Consider the following 17985-nt stretch of genomic DNA (forward strand, 5'->3'; position numbering starts at 1 on the left):
TATGACAGGGAGCTGCGGGAGCACAGAAAAGGTATGCGAACCAGCCACAACTGCAGTCCTGACAACAGGACTGCTCCCCCACACTGAAAGGCCTAACATATCTTGCACGACAGCCTCAAAACTACATGAAGATGGAGGGTCCACAAGTCTGACAGCTGTCGGGATTACTCAGCTCCTTCCCAGAAAGCATCTCACGGAAATAAGAAATAATTCCAGAACCTCCAGATGGCTTAGCCTCTAGAAAGCGTCCTGTAAACAGTGAAAGCTGTAATCGGCTCTGAGGTAACACTTACCTGTGGCTTCAATGTACTCAATACATCGCTCGATAAATACAGGAATCGGTTTCTCTGGAGTCACCACGGTTGTTAAGGGCACCCCAAAATAGTTACTCTCCCAGGTCGCCTTTGTGATGGATGGCCGGGGTTTGGGCTTTGGTTTCTGTCCAGGAAAGAGAAAAGAAAGCACAAAAACAAAGTGATTCTCAACATACAACTCAAACGTCAGTAAGGCTTCCAGAGGCGAACTCTCAGTGGTGTGGAAACTGTTACAAAGATTCCAAGCAGGATAAAGAGACCCACTTACTCATCTCATTCTTCCAAGTATCACACAAGATGCTGGCAAGTTGCCACATAGTCACACCTTGGGTGTGAAACTGCATTATCAGAACAAAGGTGTTTATAAGAAGCAGGCCATGTTTATTTAATAGCAATGAGATGACTGTCCAACATCCTTTATCAGGGGTACAATGGAGTAAACAGGAAAATTTCCAAACATTCCATACAGATAATAGATATTATACACTCAAGGATGGCTAAAATCTTTTTAAAAGATTAAAAAAGTGGAATTGAAAACTAATAATTTCCTCCTTCGAGAAAAGAGAGCATGCATTCTGCTGAAAGCCCAAGAGAAGAATTCCCTTTGATACATCAGCCTGGGGTTAATTCCCAATGGCTTCTGCATTAAGAAAGGGTAAAACCAACTAATCAGACATGACAAATAAGATAATTCTTTGTCTTTTCCTTCCTAGCAGTCACCTTCCTCATGTAGTAGGAGTCGCAGCAGCAACAACTACTTGCGAGCTGCTACGTACCAAGCCAGCCCCAGATGTTATTTCTATTAAACCTTATGGCATTCCATTTTACCAAGGAAAAATGTCTCACATGACACAACTAACAAGTGACAGTGCTGGGATTCAAACCCAGGAGGGTCTGTCTCCAAAGCCCACGCTCATAAACATTATTGAGATATTTTGCTCCAAAATTATTCAATCCTTTTATTTTGAAGATCACATGAGGAGGAAAAAATGCTCTAAACCGATGGTAAATTTCCTAAAGCTACAGAAATACATCTAAAATGTTGGGCTTTTGTTAAAATATCTACTAAAGAGGAGGATAACCGAACAGAATCAAGGTAAATGGACCCAGGTGTGTCTCCAGCAATTCAGTTTCATTTGCAAGTTAATGAGACTAATTTAGAAGGGCAGGTTTATTTAAAAATATGCCCCACTTAGAACTTAAAAGTATTTAGGGATCTCTGCATAAAATCCACTAAAGAGGACAGCTAACTAGCTTCGAGGTCAGGGTCAACCATTCCCTTTCCTTATCCTGCTCATCCTCATTCCTTTTGGTACCCCCTTTATATGAGAACAAATCACTTCCTGTTTAGTCTGAAATTCGCTGAGGACTTCCTGTGCAAACAAGTGGCAAAAAAACAAACAAACAACCAGCTGAGAATAAACTGTACATGAAAGAAGGAACGAGGCCATGTCTGGACTGCTGGTTGACACTATCTGAAATGACAACCCAAAGGCAAAGATGACCCGTCCTCACACAGCCCGCTAACTGATCTGGTGCGGAGGACTGTAATGCAGTGTGAATGGATCCGAGGGTCCCAGAGAAGAACATGCCCTCCACAAAGCCTGTCACTGTGATATGCCTGCTCCTGGGAAAACCAGTGACACAGCCTCTCAGGCTGCAGGGAGTGGCTGCTTCTCTCTCCCCTGTGCAGACTGCCTGAGGCAAACAGGCTCTGATTTCACACTTTTTACCAAAGAAGTATGGAAAAGCAAATTAATGATTTATCTTGACGTGAAATAATTTAACCAATCTAGACTCTCCGTAGCATCTTCTACTTACAAGAAGTACAACATAAAGAATTTAAGCTTTCAAATCTAACAGACCTGGGTTTGAATCCTGACTGAGAAGTTCTGTGACTTTGGTCAAGTAATTTAGCACCTTGGGGACAGCACCCTCCTCACGAGGTGGTCCTGAGGGTGAAATGATAGGATGTACTGGAAGTGGCTCAGTGCCTAGAGCATGGTAGTTGCCCAACAATGTGAGAAGGGCTGAGTGTTTTCCATTGTTACACACCGTAGCAACCCGTAACAATGTATCAAGTGAGGCTCTCCCTTAAAAATGCCATACCATTTAAACTGCCAGCTGAAGAATCTGAACACACAAGGAAGACCATCCGGATTTAAGCGACATTCTTTTGGCCAACCCCAACCAGGCAGCATTTGCCAGGCAAAACTAACATAACAATAGCATTGTTCTTCAATAAAACCTTGAAGCTTCCAAATAAACTGCTGTTATGGAATAAAAAATAATGGAACTTTAAGAGAGCTACCAGGAAGCTACTTGCAATCACTATTATGCCTTCTGACCATAGTTCTAGTAAACAGACAATAAATTTTAATCTCATGCTTCCTCCACCCTCTCAATACTAGAGCAAGATGATGAGGTGTGTTCTAACAGTCTAAGTGAGCTAGAAAATTCAGCCTCCATCAACTGAATACTTACTAAGCACCGGATCCTTGCTTAAGTTCTTTATATGTATTATTTCATTCCAGATTCACAACAGATCTGTAGATATGGGTGTTAAAACTCCATTTTACAGATGAAGAAGCTGAATCCCAGAAAAATTCAGTTACTTGCCCAAGTCAGTTCTGACTACAAAACCTGCGTTCTTAACCACTATGGTTCATTACCTTCCTCTGAAAGTTCCTGGGATATGCAGAATAAATAAATGGATGATTAAATAAATGATTAAGGGGGTACACTGACAATCTGAAGAACTTCTAAAGGTAATAAAGACCACATAAAATACCAGGGATCTTTAAGCTGGGCAAGGGAAGAATGGGGCATGATGACAGCTATTTCAAATAGCTACAGGACTATCTCATGAAAAGAGAGCAGATGATTTTGTATAGTCATGTTGGGAGAGATCAGAGGAAGACAAAGAGGCAATTTTGGCCAGAGAAATTTAAAAAACAAAAAACCCCCAGCTGTTTAAAAAGGAAAGGACTGCTCTGTAAGTATGCGAAGCAGAGGCTGCAACCTGCCTGCCATACTCATTGTCAAGGAGATTTCTGCTGTCAGATGGAAGGCTAAATTAGAGAGCTGCTCTTTTTTTTTTAAAGGTAACTTAAAAAAAAAAAAATTTATTTATTTTTGGCTGCGTTGGGTCTTCGTTGCTGCACAAGGGCTTTCTCTAGTTGCGGCGAGCAGGGGCTGCTCTTCGTTGGGGTACGCGGGCTTCTCACAGTGGTGGCTTCTCTTGCTGCGGAGCACGGGCTCTAGGCGCGCGAGGGGCTTCAGTAGTTGTGGAGCACAGGCTTAGTTACTCCGCAGCATGTGGGATCTTCCCGGACCAGGGCTCGAACCCGTGTCCCCTGCATTGGCAGGCGGATTCTTAACCACTGCGCCACCAGGGAAGTCCCAGAGAGCTGCTCTTATCCCTCTCACCTCAAAGAGTCTAATGAGATCTAACCTAGCTCAGCACTTCAACTTACAAAACAGAGAGTAAGCTTTGGCAACGGCATCAACTCCCGTTGTTGAATGACATGGATATTCATTCTCATTCTCCCTAAGATTTAAACAAACTCTGCTTTACAGAATGTCAAAATACCTCCTTGAAATAACTGAAGGCTCTCTAGGCTGTCACAAAATCAGGCAGGGATTCTTGCACAACTAATTCTAAACCTTCCTAGGAAGGAAATCAGACTTTGTGGTGCATGCCAAGAACTGGACCAGATTGTTGACAAAGCAAGCAACACCTCAGGCATCTGAAGGGTTACTGGGCACACATCAAGATGGAAATGCCATTCTTCTGAGTGGCCTGCCAGATGTCTCAGTCCCAGGTCAGATATGTGTCACTCATTAGGGAGTCAGTGGAGCACTCTCAACGGCAGGTCCCTGGAGAGAAGAAAACAACACCGTCCCAACATCTATCTTCTTCTGGGCTCACTCATTAGCAGGCTGAAATGAAAAAAGCATCTAGCCAGAGGAAACCAAGCCCTGAGAACAAACTACACATCTGCACGTCTAAGTTTAGAGTCTGACTGGGTCCAAAATGGAAAATAATAGTGATTAATCACGAGTGGCCATGTGCTAGACACACTGTGTTAGGTGCTCTGCACAGTTATCTGAAACCTCACAACCACCCTTCCAGGTAAGGGTTACTAACCCCATTTTACAGATGAGAAAACAAAGGCTCACACAGATTCACACCCAGCACTGAGAGAGCCAGGATTCAGAGGCCAGTGATGTATGAATGTCAAAGCCCCATGTTCCTTCCCCTACATGAACTATCTCCATGATGAAACATACCGCTGACATAAACAAAGGACTGGGTCAGCTCAAATCATCTTCACCTTGTCCTTTGGATAGATATTTTTTGAATAAATAACATAGTCCATTGTTCTTTACTTCACAGTTTCCTTAAAAACATGCCTGATTCTTAGTCTTGATACTAACCAGGTGGCAAAGGAAACAAAGAAATAAACCAATAGCTTATGCCAGTGTTGCACTGGGGAGAAATGGTGATTGGAATTTGCCTCTGGCCTCTCCGCCTTTCTGAAACAAGAAAAGAGCATAAAGGGGAAGCTCCTGCTTATGGGACAGTACGCCCACTCCACAGCTCCTCCAAGTCCACGGGGCAAGAAAATGATTAGAATGCCAGCCAAAGAATAAGTAACAGCCAAGAGAAGGACCCCTTCTATCAGCCTGTAAAATGACTGGGTTCCAGAGCCTGATGTGCAATTGACACTCAATAAATTTCTTGAACAAAAACAGTTTCCAATAATGCACAAGGCCAATGTTTCTTTATATTATTTTCAAGTTTAGCTGAGATGATGACTATCTCTGTGGGTACCAGAGTATTTTTTTCGTCTTCTAACATTGTGCTGCTCTTACTAGGATGTGAGGTGAGGTTCAGAACGTCATGTTCATACTGAGAGTAGTACATCACAGACTCCGATTTAAAAAACAGATGACGTCATGAATTCCCCGTATCACTCTGCGAGCACTGAACAAGGGATAGTCATCTACATACACATATGACCATTTTCCTAATGGGCTAAGTTTCCAGTGTGCAGGAATCTAGGCATTTTTCCTTTTTAATGAATTATACCCAAGGTCACCTAACAGACTAGCAGCAGAGCTAATACTGAAGTCATCTCTCGCCCTCAATGAACTTACAATCTAATGGGTATTAGAGAAGATATATGTCTACAGCAAGCAAAGGTGATCTAGATATCAGATAAAAACCAACTGAGTCACAAAGAAAAAAAAGTCTCCCACAGCCTCAATGGAGAGGTCAGCCACTCTTTCTGGATAAAGAATATTCTATCTTCTATGGAAACAGCAGGTACAGCTATTCAGTGATCCTAAACTGCCAACTTCAAATATTCTCTCCCCGTCTCCATAAATACCCTTATCCATGTCAAATTACTTATCCAGATTTTAGGGTCAGAAAACGTGGTCACTGGAGTTGTACCACCTAGCACAGCCTTTTAAATGCTTGGTAACATACCTAATAAAGCAAATAAAAAACAGACTCCAGTCTGCGTTTCTGTTTTTAAGGAGGAATGCCACATACAGGACGTAGTCTGGAACAGGGACAGTGTCCTCTGAACGGGGCAATTCTCCCTCTTGAGAGTGAAACTGATAGCAGCAAAGCCCTAGAGGGTCACACACATGGGTTGCCAAGTTGTAGAGTGGCACACCCTGAACCAACTGTAACTGGTAGGAATCTTAGAAAAACCAGAAGATTCCATAAACTACATTACTCTAGCTTTCCCCCAAAGTGTTTTCTTGCATTCTGTATTCAACATTACAGCTTTCTGATTGGTGATGATTCTCTCGTATTTCCAACACAGCTTCAAAAGGACCTTTTCAATTAAGTTACTCGCTCATGCCCCAAATGCATTCTTGGCTGACTGGTGCTCCCCCTTCTGGCTCTGAAAAAATCTAAGCCCAAGTTCAAGAGAAAACCTGGGGATGGATCTGTTCTGACTGGCAAAGTCTATTATGAAAGCACAAATGCTCAGCCTTGTCTCCTTCAAGCTGGCAGTTAGTACTATGACCCGGTCACTCTCCAACTTGGAGCATCTTTATTTAGGGATGAACCAGGAAGTAGCACAAAGTCTCCTAGCATCCTTAACCCTCCCTCTTGCATGGTGGGAAAAGAAAGGCATGTCATCCCCTCATAGGCACCAAATAAATTGAGACCATAGCTTTTTGCCCTATAAAGGCATGAATCTGGGTCAATCCCTGTTGCCTTCTCAGGCTGAATGGCCAATGCAGTAGGGGGCTAAGCAGGGAGGAGGGTCCACTAGTTCCAGGAAATGTTTATAAACATTCCTGCCTGGTTCGACACCCACTGAATCTGGACTTTCCAGAGCTGTGGGGGTCAGTTTTTACCTGTTAGCCTCCTCTCAAATACTGTATAAAAAGTATTCAGAAGGCCTTTCTCTATGGAAGTAGAGGTGATCCCTGACTCGAGCTGAAACAATCTGAGTTCCTACAAAGATATTTCAGTATCACTAGGTGGTAGAGGAGAACAAGTTGGCCCAGTGAAGATCGGAGCAATTCTCTGTTCTTTGAAAAATAGATTTGGGTTGCCTATTGTAATTTTTTTTTTTTTTTTTTTAAAGAACAGGTGTGCTCTAAGCTAAAGCAGATAGTTAAAGATAGCCTATTTTTGTCACCAAAAACAAACTACAGCAGTTCTTTGGGCTTAAAATAAACTGAGAACCGAGTGACACCAGTCCAAAACAATTTCTCAAAGTTCCAGTTGCTATTTCAGTGTCTCCATGCCTTTTTTGTCCTCTACTCAAGTAGACACTGAAGCTAGAAACAAACAGCACCACGCTGTTCTTAGGGGGCAGTGTGGGGAAATAGATGTTTTTAGATAATAACCAAAGTCCTTTGTCTAAAATGAACAAATTGACTGGATTGATTGAGTACTCCAACTGTGTGCCCGGCTATTGAATAGTACCATCTTTCTTGGAGATGGGACTCTAAAAACCCACTGGAAGCAGACAGAAGTCAGGAGACTGGGGCTCCAAAATCTCAGCTCCTCCACTCAGTAACTACACTAATTTGGGGGCACTGAGACTCAGTTTCCTCATCTCTAAAACCAGGACTTTATAAAAAAATCACTTCCTTAAGATTGTTAAGCGAAATAGATGAAAAATTGATGTGAAAATACCTGGTACTGTACCTGGCATACAGTAGGTATTCAATAAATGCAGGAAAGTACAAAATCTTTCACATGGGATCCGTAGCCCTCTGTTATTCTGCCCAGTTCTCCCTCACCCTCTACAGTAGCCACTCTAGGTCTCTTTCAAGCCTTAGCACATGCCACATTTTTTTCAGCTCCAAGTTCCACACTGTTTTCTCAAAAGCTCGACCCAGGAAGCCTCCATCTTCACTGACTTTGTCTGCTTCACCCTTTAAGTCTCAGCTTTACACATCATTTCCTCCGGGAGCTTTCCCGGATATCCTAGGTGAGGGTAAACCTCCTTGCTATACAATTCCTTAGCACCCTGTACCTCCACTCCGGCAACATTCAAAATGCACGTAAATACATGTATAAAATCTATCATTCTCTGTTATGGTAAACTAGATGAACGCAACTACCACACATATGATACTTAGCACAACACCAGGCATACAAGTGCTCAGGAAATGCCCGTGCGTGGAGTTGAATGTTTCCTTCCTAAAAGAATGAATGAACATGTGCTTCGGAGCAAGAGTACTTCTTTTAAAAGATAAAATTCTTTCGGGAATCAGAAAATCCAAGGTCCAGTCAGCGCCCCTACCCCACTTTTAAGACCAAGGTATTTATCTGGACTTAGAGCTCCTGGGGCAGGGCTAGCCTTTTCTGAAGCACACACTGAGAGTCTTTCCCGAGCAGGTTACAAAGAGCTCATATTTCATACCATTCAGCTTGTCAAAATGCAACATCCCTCCCTGTGGAGCGAGCAGTCCAATTCCCCAGCTGGTTTTTATTCACACTAGAAACTTTAACTCCGTTCTAGGCCTCACAAAATGAGAGCTGTGTCCACACAAAGCCACAACAACCAGCCAATTCACTGAATCCAATGAAATAAGCCAATTCACTGGGGGGGGGAGACACAAACTGTCAAACTGGTTACTTGGTGCCTTATAGACCAAACAATGCGTGATTGAATTGGTTTGCTTTTCAATAGGTTGTCTTGTCATGTGGTAGCTAGAGTGAGTGAAAGATTTTCTTTATCATTCTGTTTTGTCTTTTTAAAAAAAAAAAAAAACAACACAAAATAAGAGCACATCAGATAGAAGGGTAAAATAGCCAGTAATGTCTTCTCTAAATCTGTGGTCAAGCACAACGAATTCAGCAATTTGAGCTTGCCCAAACAGCACATTGTGTGTAGCAAGGCACCCCAGCCTGTTTTTTGGCTTTAAAATAAGACCCTGCTGGTCCTGATCTCATCTTTGCAAACGCATGGCACTGGGAGACAGAGACCATGTGCAACGACAACTCTTTACGGACAAAGCATCTATTCATGGACCCCACTGAAGTGCAAGCGTAGATTTTCAATTTCATTCAGCTGAGTGCGGAAGGCTCCCACTATGAGGGTGGGTTGCTAAATGGTTCAGCTGGGAAAAGGACCCAGAATGAGAGTCAGCTTTACAGTTTGCACTTTCATTAGCAGAAATGAAAGCCATTCCCTCACTCCAACTCCAATTTTACAGTAAGGAGCTAATCTAGCATATTAGCCAAGGGCACTGAGCAATTTCTCTTTCTCCACATCACACAGGTACCCAGAGCATAGCTTTTTTGGTTGTTGTTAGGGCTGTTGCTAGGGTAAGGGAGGAGAGAGCAGCTAAGTAACACACAGGGTTTAAAACTTATACAAAAGGGAGGGACAATGTTGGTCCCTCAAGCTCTCAGCTAGACCAGACCAGTTTTCTCCTCTCCTTGAATACAACATGCATATTTTCACCTTCAAGCCTTTCCCCACCTCACACCACTTCTTCAATTCTACTCATTCTTCAAGGTCAAGTTAAATAATAATAACTAATGCTTATCCAGCATGCAGTATGCTCCGTGTTTTACAGGCACAATCTCATTCCCTCTCTCACACCGTATGAGAAAGGTGCTACTAAGTTCATCCCTTTTGCAGAAGGGACGTGGAGACGTGAATCAAGTGCTCGAAGGCCCAGCAAGGAAAAGGAGGAATTGGGTTTTGACTTAGGCCCCCTGATTCCCAGAGCTCCTGATCACCACACACTGCACTACCTTAACCACCCCCAGCACAGGATATCTGCTCTGCCCCACACAGACCCCCTCCCCTCACCCTCTTAGGCAGACCACCTATTTTCAGAAGCTGTGTAGGTCTTGCTGCCTCAACTGGGTGCTAAGGTCTGGGCAAGAAGGGTCTGTGCCATTTCCCCAGTGGTGTGTGGCATGCAGGAGGAACTAAGTGTGTTTTCCATTACCAAATGGCTCTCCCCTCACTTCACATAAATACTGTACTGCTTTGTCATGCCAATAAAAATCAAAGGCCAAATTCCCCATGTAGGGGCTGGCTTGGCATTCTCTGCCCCATGGCACCTTGCTTTTCCAGTAAACAAGTATCAGTCTGATTTCTTAACGGCAGCAAATTTCAATAGGAGGTTTGCTCCAACCAGGAACAGAATGAAAACTCTGCTTATCTCTGCACTAGGATGACAAAGCAGCTATGCTCATTTTAAGGCACCATTTTCCAAGGCAGGAAAAGACAATTTCACCTTTTACTCACTCTTTCCAAAGGATACTCCTAAATGACTTCTGGCACGCTATTGCTCTTGGGCCAGAGGTATCATTTTTATTTGACTAGGAGAGGTGTGGCCCACATAACCCAGATAGACGGGAAGTGGATCACTTCTTGCACGCTGACCCAGCAATCCAGCGTGAGGCAGCTCTAGGTTAGGAGGCCTTCATTACCAGCGTGGAGGCGGCCGTCTCAGAGGCTCACTGTGACCAGCCGTTCTCTGCTGAGCCTGCTCTTTAAAGCACAGCTTGTTTGGGAATGTGTTTTAAAAGCTTTATTTTCAACAGTATTAAACACGTAGCTTGAAGTCGGAAAACCCGTTATGATTCACAGTGTGATATTATGCCACCTTCCTAATTCCCAGGTGTGCAGACACCTCCACACTTCGAAGACTGTCAGCGTTTAGATACGCTGTGCTGGCAACAGTCTTTACCGGGAGTGGAGGAGGAAGAGAAGAAGGCCAAAATGTTCAAAATGTTTGGATTCCAGCATCATCAAACAGGAGAGCTCTGGGGAAATACTGGCAGGCTGGTCAGGCTACTTTCTGGCTTCCTAATAAGAACTGCTTTCCACTGGTCTGCCCGCTACTAACTTGGAGAACAGAATACTGCAGGCAGATAAAGGTACAGAAATGTAAAAGCAAACCATAGGGAGAGCAAACAGAAGAATGCCTATGATATTTATTGATACACAGCTCAGAATGGGAGGGGAACAGAACACACAAGGATACTGCCCTGCCCTTTCTGAAATTCTATAGGTAAGAAAATTCTGGAAGCTCTGGCCAGTGGTGATTGAGAAGCATGCTGTATGCTATCAGGGAACACAAAGTGAATAGGTTTTCCCTGTGAGGGCCATGGCACCATGTTCCTCCATCTCCAAGGACCCTCTTAACCAATATGAGCTGCAGAGCTGGCCTCCAGATAGTATTTTATAACAGAATTGTCAGCTCTCAAAACAGCCTGGACTCAAGATCCTTCTGATTTGGTATGTCTTGTAATAACATAAGTTTTGGGGAATCTTTCTTCCAAAGTTCCCTAAAACGCTTTCAGACAAGTGACTTTGTTCTCTGCCATTTCATGGTAGGGAGAGGAGCAAAAGCTTTCAATGCAGAGAAACCATCCTGTATACACAATGCTGGGGGCGGGCCCGCATGTAACAGTCTGTTGACAGAGTTCTGTTGTGGTGTCTCACCAAGATGTCTTTCTCTGAAAAACAAAAGGTATTTCCCCTACTCTAAATGGGGAAAAAATAAAGTTGAGAAATACCTTTTCTATCTCAAAGCCTAAGCCCAAGAGGACAGGGCACACTGCCCTGCACAGCGCAATTCCACGCAAGATAGAGACTTCATTTGCTCCTACATTTGGGGCTGTTTCCTCTACATCTGACAGCAGGCCTGATATTCCTAACACACATGGTTTACTTTTTCTTTCTTTTCCCCTTCTTGCCCCACTTGTGGTCCCTAAATCAAATCTGAAGCTCTCACTGATAGCAGCAGCAACTCACTCAAGGAGCTGGAGGGCACTCCAATTTTACAAACACGGGACAGGTTTATAACTCACAGAGACAAGATTATTTTTCATTTAGGTACTTGAAGACCCTTCACTGATTTATGTGTGCAAATAAAATAACCATCTAATTTTTCCTAATCTAAAATGTAGCAACCTTTACAGATCAGCAAGGGGGAAAAGGAGCATTTAAGAGATGTATGGATGAAATGTTTGTTTCTCAGTCAAAGACTGAGGGCTGTGATTCTGGGTTCTGCTGTTTAAGTGAAGAAAGGCCAAGCACATTGTCACTGGCTTGGCTGTTTGTCAGGACACTGACAAGTTCTACATGATCTGCTCATTTTGGTAATTACCTAACTATTGTTTTGGACAAAGACAACTCGGGCTGTCTATCCAAAGTCCTTACCACTTGAGAGCTACCAGTAGTAGCTATCTGAGACACTGCTTATTTTTTAATGCTAAGTCAAAGAGTAAAGACACACACCCACACACCCACAGGGCAGTTTTTTTTACCAGAGTAAGCTGTCCTTGAAAATCTTCATCATCATCAATGAACTCTTACCAAGACACTGTGCTGTGCAAGCCACTCCTATAACTCATTCCTAAACTCGTGTCTTACCTTAGTGTTCCTTCTTAGACTGCGAAGAATATTCCTCCTCCTTGGGTCTTCATCTGTCTCATACGGAATGACGGCACTGTCCCCTTTATAACCCTGGGATGCCTGATCCTCCTCTTTCTTTCGGATGGGCCCAAGCTCATCATCGCTCCCCACGGTGAAGCTGGTTCGGTAACTAGCAAACCTCCCCAGCCGGCTGCATCTCGTCCTGTACAGCACTGGCTTGCTCACGATGGATACCTTGCGTCCTCGCTCTAGAGAACTAGTGTCCATTTCGCTGTCGGAACCATTCCCACTGCCGTTGGACTGGGCTTTGTTGATATTCCGAATGGTGATGATTTTGCCTTGGGTGCTGTCGTGGGGCACTGAGTATATGTTTTCTTCTTCATTCCTTGGCTTGACCACAGCATCCATGGGTTCGGCATAATCAGAAGGATCGAACCCATCTGGAGGTAGCCAGGTGCTAGAAGACACAGACTTCCTATGTCCATCTCTATGGCCTTGGTCTAAATAAGACAGATCCCCCTTTGTAATTTCAAAATGGACAGGAGGCTTTGGTTTGACTGGCGGAGGTACTTTGTTGTTCAGTTTACTCTCAAAATTGCTCATGATGAAAGACAGCCCATCATTTCCCTCCAGTTCCATAGAGAGCTTAGAATGGTCTTTGGACAGAGAGGGCAGTGATGTGTCTTCTCGAAACAGGCTATAAGAAGGGGGCTCGATATCTTCTTCCGAATCCTGCAGGTTTGAGTTGCAGAGCGGAGAGCCTGCCCGGGGGGAGTTAAACACCTCTTCTGTGGTGCTGCAGGCCTCGGCAGCATTGTCGTACATATGAGTAGCCTCGATTATGTTCTTTTTGTCCACCACATCTTTAAAGAATGGGTGGAAGAGCTCAAGTTTATGCTGGGGTTGGCTACAGGGGATACTTGTGAACTTTCCATCAATTTCTTGAGCGATCTCCTCCCCCTCGGTCAGCTGCTCCCGACTTACGTCATTATCCAGGACATCTACAGCGCCGTCAGTGAGTGCAACCAGCTGGATGGGGATAATATCCTGCACTTCACAAAGAAAGGCACGCAACATAGCCAAGGAGGCCTTACGTTTGGCTGAATAAAAAACAATGTACCCATGGACCAATCGGCTTTTTCTGATGCTAAATGAGGAATGGTATGAAAGAAGAGAGAGTTCAATGCGCTTCTTGTGTAGTCCGATTGGTAGTTCAAGTAAAACAGAGTTGCTGCTTCCGCAATGGGAAGACTTACAAGTTTGGGACTGAAGGACGGGAAAGAGTATGTCATCTGCACTAAACGGATCTCCACACATCAGACACATGACAATTCGCAGGTCAACATCAGCCAGATCTTTGATGCTAGCAGTAGAACTGACCAGGTTTAAGTTACGCTTGGAGTCCAGGAGTCCTTTCAAAACTTGACTGATTTGCTTTTCGTTAATGTTGCGTCCGTAACCAATGCCAGCGGAAGCAGGGTCGAGAAAGACACACTGAAGTTTGCTAGCAATCTGCTGACCTTGCTGTATTAAGCTATGCAGGGTCTCTCCACTGGTGTCTCCTCTTTTGTTAACCAAAATTAAGGTCAGGGGGAGATGCACTAAATGATTATCTCGCCTGCCAAGTGTGGACTCTCTGCTCTTCTCTATACTCTCCACCACATAGGATAGAGACTCCTTTGAATTGTAAAGGCAGAGACAACCATGGGGCTGAAACGTTGGTGTTTGGAAAGAGTTCACAGGAAGCCTGACATTCCCTTCTATTGGCCTCAGGGAGAGCTCATACATTTTACCATCTATTACATACTTATCATCATTTGTACAAAGAGCTCGAATCTCATTGGCCAACTCTCGTGCAAGGCCGTCCTTGCCCAAGATCACCAAGTTGATTCTATCAATGTTGGGGTCAGAAAGTGAATTTTTCTGATTCCGGTCAGATGGTCGGATAAACCGAGAACTAATCAAGTGCTCGATCTTAGCATCCACACAGGCAGGGCAGCTAGGGCATGTTTCCTTTGTTGGGTGGTACACAAAATGAATGTGCTTCAGAATAAGGGCATCACGCTCTGCTTGGAGCTTCTGTAATGCCTTAAATCGCTGTTCCTCCCCCAGAACATCCTGAATGACACCCATCTTCTCCTTGCTGGGCTTAGCATCCAGCTCCAGCTCATAAAACAATTCCGAATATTCCAAAAGCAGCTCCTGAAACTCTTCCTTTGCTTTGTCTATAATTTGCTTTTGGTGTTTGCCATAAATATCCATGTATACAGATTCTTCTAGCCACTGATAGAAATCTTCATTCATAATAAAACTGCGGGCCTCTTCCCAAGGCTTTCCAGGAGTTATGAAAGGAGAGGTCTCCAGGTTTTCTTTGAATGCCCTTCTCATCTCAGCTCTTTTCCTCTCGTTCCGCAGCTTCTCTAAGTGGGCCTCGTACAGCTGCTCTGCAGGGACGGTATCCATTAAGTCAAAGGGAATCCGCTCGTTCTCGATGTTGTCAATGTGGCTGGTGGCATCCCACGGTGTCTCTTCAAGCACAACAAACCACTTCAAGAATTCTGGCTTGGTCTCCAAGAGCTTTTTGGCTTTTATGCAGCTTAGGTGGTCTATTTCATCTAGATTGGGTATAAGAGCTTCAAAAGCTAGTGGGAGGGCTGCCAGGTACAGCTTCCTCCTGCGCTCAATATGCTCATGCTTGAGGCGATGGATGTGCTGGAGAAACAGCTTCTTGGCTTTCTGAGTCCCTTCCAGGTAGACATAGTCCTGGTACTCAGGAGAGGCCTGCATCTTTCGGCTGACACTCAACCAATTCTCATTGTGGTTTTTCACAATGCGACTCACCAGCCACTCATACTTGTCTTTTGCTGTAGCTATCTGCTGACTCTGCTGCTTGAGAGCTTCAAAATAAGGAATGATTTTCGTCTTTCCCCGACTTTTATCAATGAGTTGCACTAAGGTGCTGAAAGCTAAGTCCACATTTACATTGGATCTTGCTGAGGTCTCCACAACCTGGAGGTTCTTTTTGCTTAAGGCAAAAGTATGTGCATCTCTAATGTACCGCTCAACACCCTCATCGCACTTAGTCAGGACCACCACTATGGGCTTTTTTGTCTTTGCAAGCTGATTGTAGAGATTAGAGACAAACTTGAGCTGGTCATCAAAGTTCCTATTCATGCCCCTGCTAACATCAATACCAAGAAGAAAACCATCAATTAGCAGCTTTCCATCTGGCATTTGTTTCTGCTCAAAGTCCTGCTCCAGCCCCAGCTGGTCAGTGCAAAAGTACATGAGTTTTTCAGCTGATGCGAGCTTGGTTGCAGCAGCTCTCTTGATATAGGGCTGCAGGGCCGTGCTCCGGTGAGGCTGAAAAGTCTGATCATCAATGAATTCAGTCTGCTCCACAACATGCATCTTACATTCCACACAGTCCTCCAGGGAACGGCTAACTTCCCCCCAGTAGAGAAAGTGGTCATTATTGACCACTCGCCCACCAAAGTCACTGGTGCTGAGGACAGAGGTATGGTCCAAGTGAAATTCGTCAGCACTCGGGCGCACAAAGCGGTTGCACAGACAAGACTTCCCAATGCCACACTGGCCCTTCTCCTTCTCCGTCCCAGACAATCCCACCACACTGATGTTGTAGGTGGGAATGCGGACATCTTGCTTTCTTGCCATCATCATCGTCGACACATCCTGCCACAATCAGCTACTTCCAAGATCAGATTAGTGTTTTCCAGTGGACCCAATGGCTTCCCCACATTATCAGTGGGGGCCGGCTGCCCACGAAGCAAAAGTGTCAGATCTCATCGTGCTTGTATACCAGTACGAGGTTAGTTTTTGCCACTTCTCATCGCCAAATAGTCAACATTTCTTCCTAGGTGGGGGAGGAAAAAAGAAAACCAATCAGCATCATAATTTTGAAACCAATTTTAATCACCAAACAGTAGGAAAAATCAATTTTATTGTTCAACAAATAATCACAGTAAACATCAAATGTACGAGGCCTTAAGCTGGGTAAAGACATAAGAGCAAATAAGACTGACATCTGGACTTCCCTGGTGGCGCAGTGGTTTAGAATCCGCTTGCCAATGCAGGGGACACAGGTTCAAGCCCTGGTCCGGGAAGATCCCACATGCCGCGGAGCCAACTAAGCCCATGTGCCACAACTACTAAGCCCACGTGCCGCAACTACTAAGCCCACGTGCTGCAACTACTGAAGCCCACATGCCTAGAGCCCATGCTCCGCAACAAGAGAAGCCACCGCAATGAGAAGGCCGCGCACCGCAACAAAGAGTAGCCCCTGCTCGCCGCAACTACAGAAAGCCTGCACACAGCAACAAAGACCCAATGCAGCCAAAAATAAAAAAATAAATAAAAAAGAGAATCTGCCAACAGCAAGGAATGTAAGAAGTGGTGAAATAACCAAAGCATTTGCACTAAAGGCAATCTACAAAGCAAGGCAGTTTACAATTATTAAAAAAAAAAAGACTGACATCCGTCGTACCCTCAGAGGTACAATGCCATCTAATGGAGGAAGACACATAAGCAAGCAGTGTGCTCAGGGCTAAAACAAGGGCTTGCCAGCTCCTTGGAAAAGTGGCTGATTCCAGGGCTAGGGCAGGGTTGGTACAATATGGGCCTGGAACATCTTATTGTACAAGAAAGGAAGGAAGTGCTTGAAAAAATGACAGGGTACCTCACAAGGACACGGGAGCCAGTTTGAAGGGGCACCCACTGGTCAAATCTGGGACACTTTGAACATCAAAATAATTAAGTACAGTAACGAATTACAATCCACTGCAGAAGTAGGAACTTGAGTTCATAATACTGGATCAGACAAGAATCATCACTTGATGCTAATCTAGGGGGAGAAATTTTGATTAGGAGCAGGATTTTGCGCAGAAATGAGGTCTCCTGATAGACTACTTATTGCAAATGGAAGAAGAAAAACAAACACACACTAATTACACAGTGGAGATGTTGGGCAACACTTTGGGTAATGAAAATTATTACCACCAAAGAGCCAGAAGGACATCATGGGCCTCCAGATGTGATACCCCAGGAGGATACAACATCACTACGCAGTATGATGGCCTAGAATGCACTACCTCAACCTAATCACAAGGAAACATCAGACAAACACAAAATGAGCAAGATTCTATTACGGCCGGGGGTGCGGGGTGGGGGGGCATTTCTGTACTTAAAAAAAAAAAATCAGTGTCATAATAGACAGAATGGCTTTGTAAATAAATATTTCAGATTAAAGGAGGCTACAGAGACATCCTAACTAAATGCAATTATCTGATCCTAGACTGAATTCTGTATGGGGCGGGCGTGGAGGGGCAGGAGGAGGAAGGCTATTCAGAACATCATTAGATCAATTAATAACATTGGACTATGAATGGAATTAGATAAAAGTATTCTATCAGTGTAAATTTATGAAGTTTACAACTATCATGTGAGAGAAAAGCCCTACTCTTAGGAAATACACACTGAAGTATTTAGAGGAAAAAGACCATAATGTATGTGGCTGGTCCAAAAAAAAAAATCACACCTATATATTGAGAGAGACTAAGAATGCAAACAAGGTAAAATGTTAACAACAGGTGAATCTGGGTAAAATGTTCAGGATATTCCTTTGTGCTATTTTAATTTTTGCAACTTCTCTAAGTTTGTAATTATTTCCAAATAAAAGGTTTTTTTGTTTGTTTTTTAAAGGGTATGAATATGGGGTGGCTTCCCTGACAAGAACGTAAGCTCTGTGAGGGTAAGGCCCA

General features: G+C 44.0%; 1 protein-coding gene across 2 annotated transcripts in view; it reads right to left on the reverse strand.

Annotated features, from left to right (window-relative positions):
- ARHGAP35 (Rho GTPase activating protein 35) overlaps positions 1-17985 on the reverse strand; it is a 118649-nt gene that overhangs the window by 59525 nt on the left and 41139 nt on the right. For both annotated transcript variants that reach the window (XM_082438216.1, XM_082438217.1), the window contains exons 2-3: positions 12206-16082; positions 294-438 (exon numbers count right to left, since the gene is read on the reverse strand). In XM_082438216.1, coding sequence (XP_082294342.1) covers positions 294-438; positions 12206-15889 — 3829 coding nt within the window. In that variant the 5' untranslated portion in view covers positions 15890-16082. The remainder of the gene's footprint in view (positions 1-293; positions 439-12205; positions 16083-17985) is intronic.

The sequence above is a fragment of the Balaenoptera physalus genome, assembly GCF_965194825.1.
Source record: "Balaenoptera physalus genome assembly, chromosome: 19".
Lineage (NCBI taxonomy): Eukaryota > Metazoa > Chordata > Mammalia > Artiodactyla > Balaenopteridae > Balaenoptera > Balaenoptera physalus.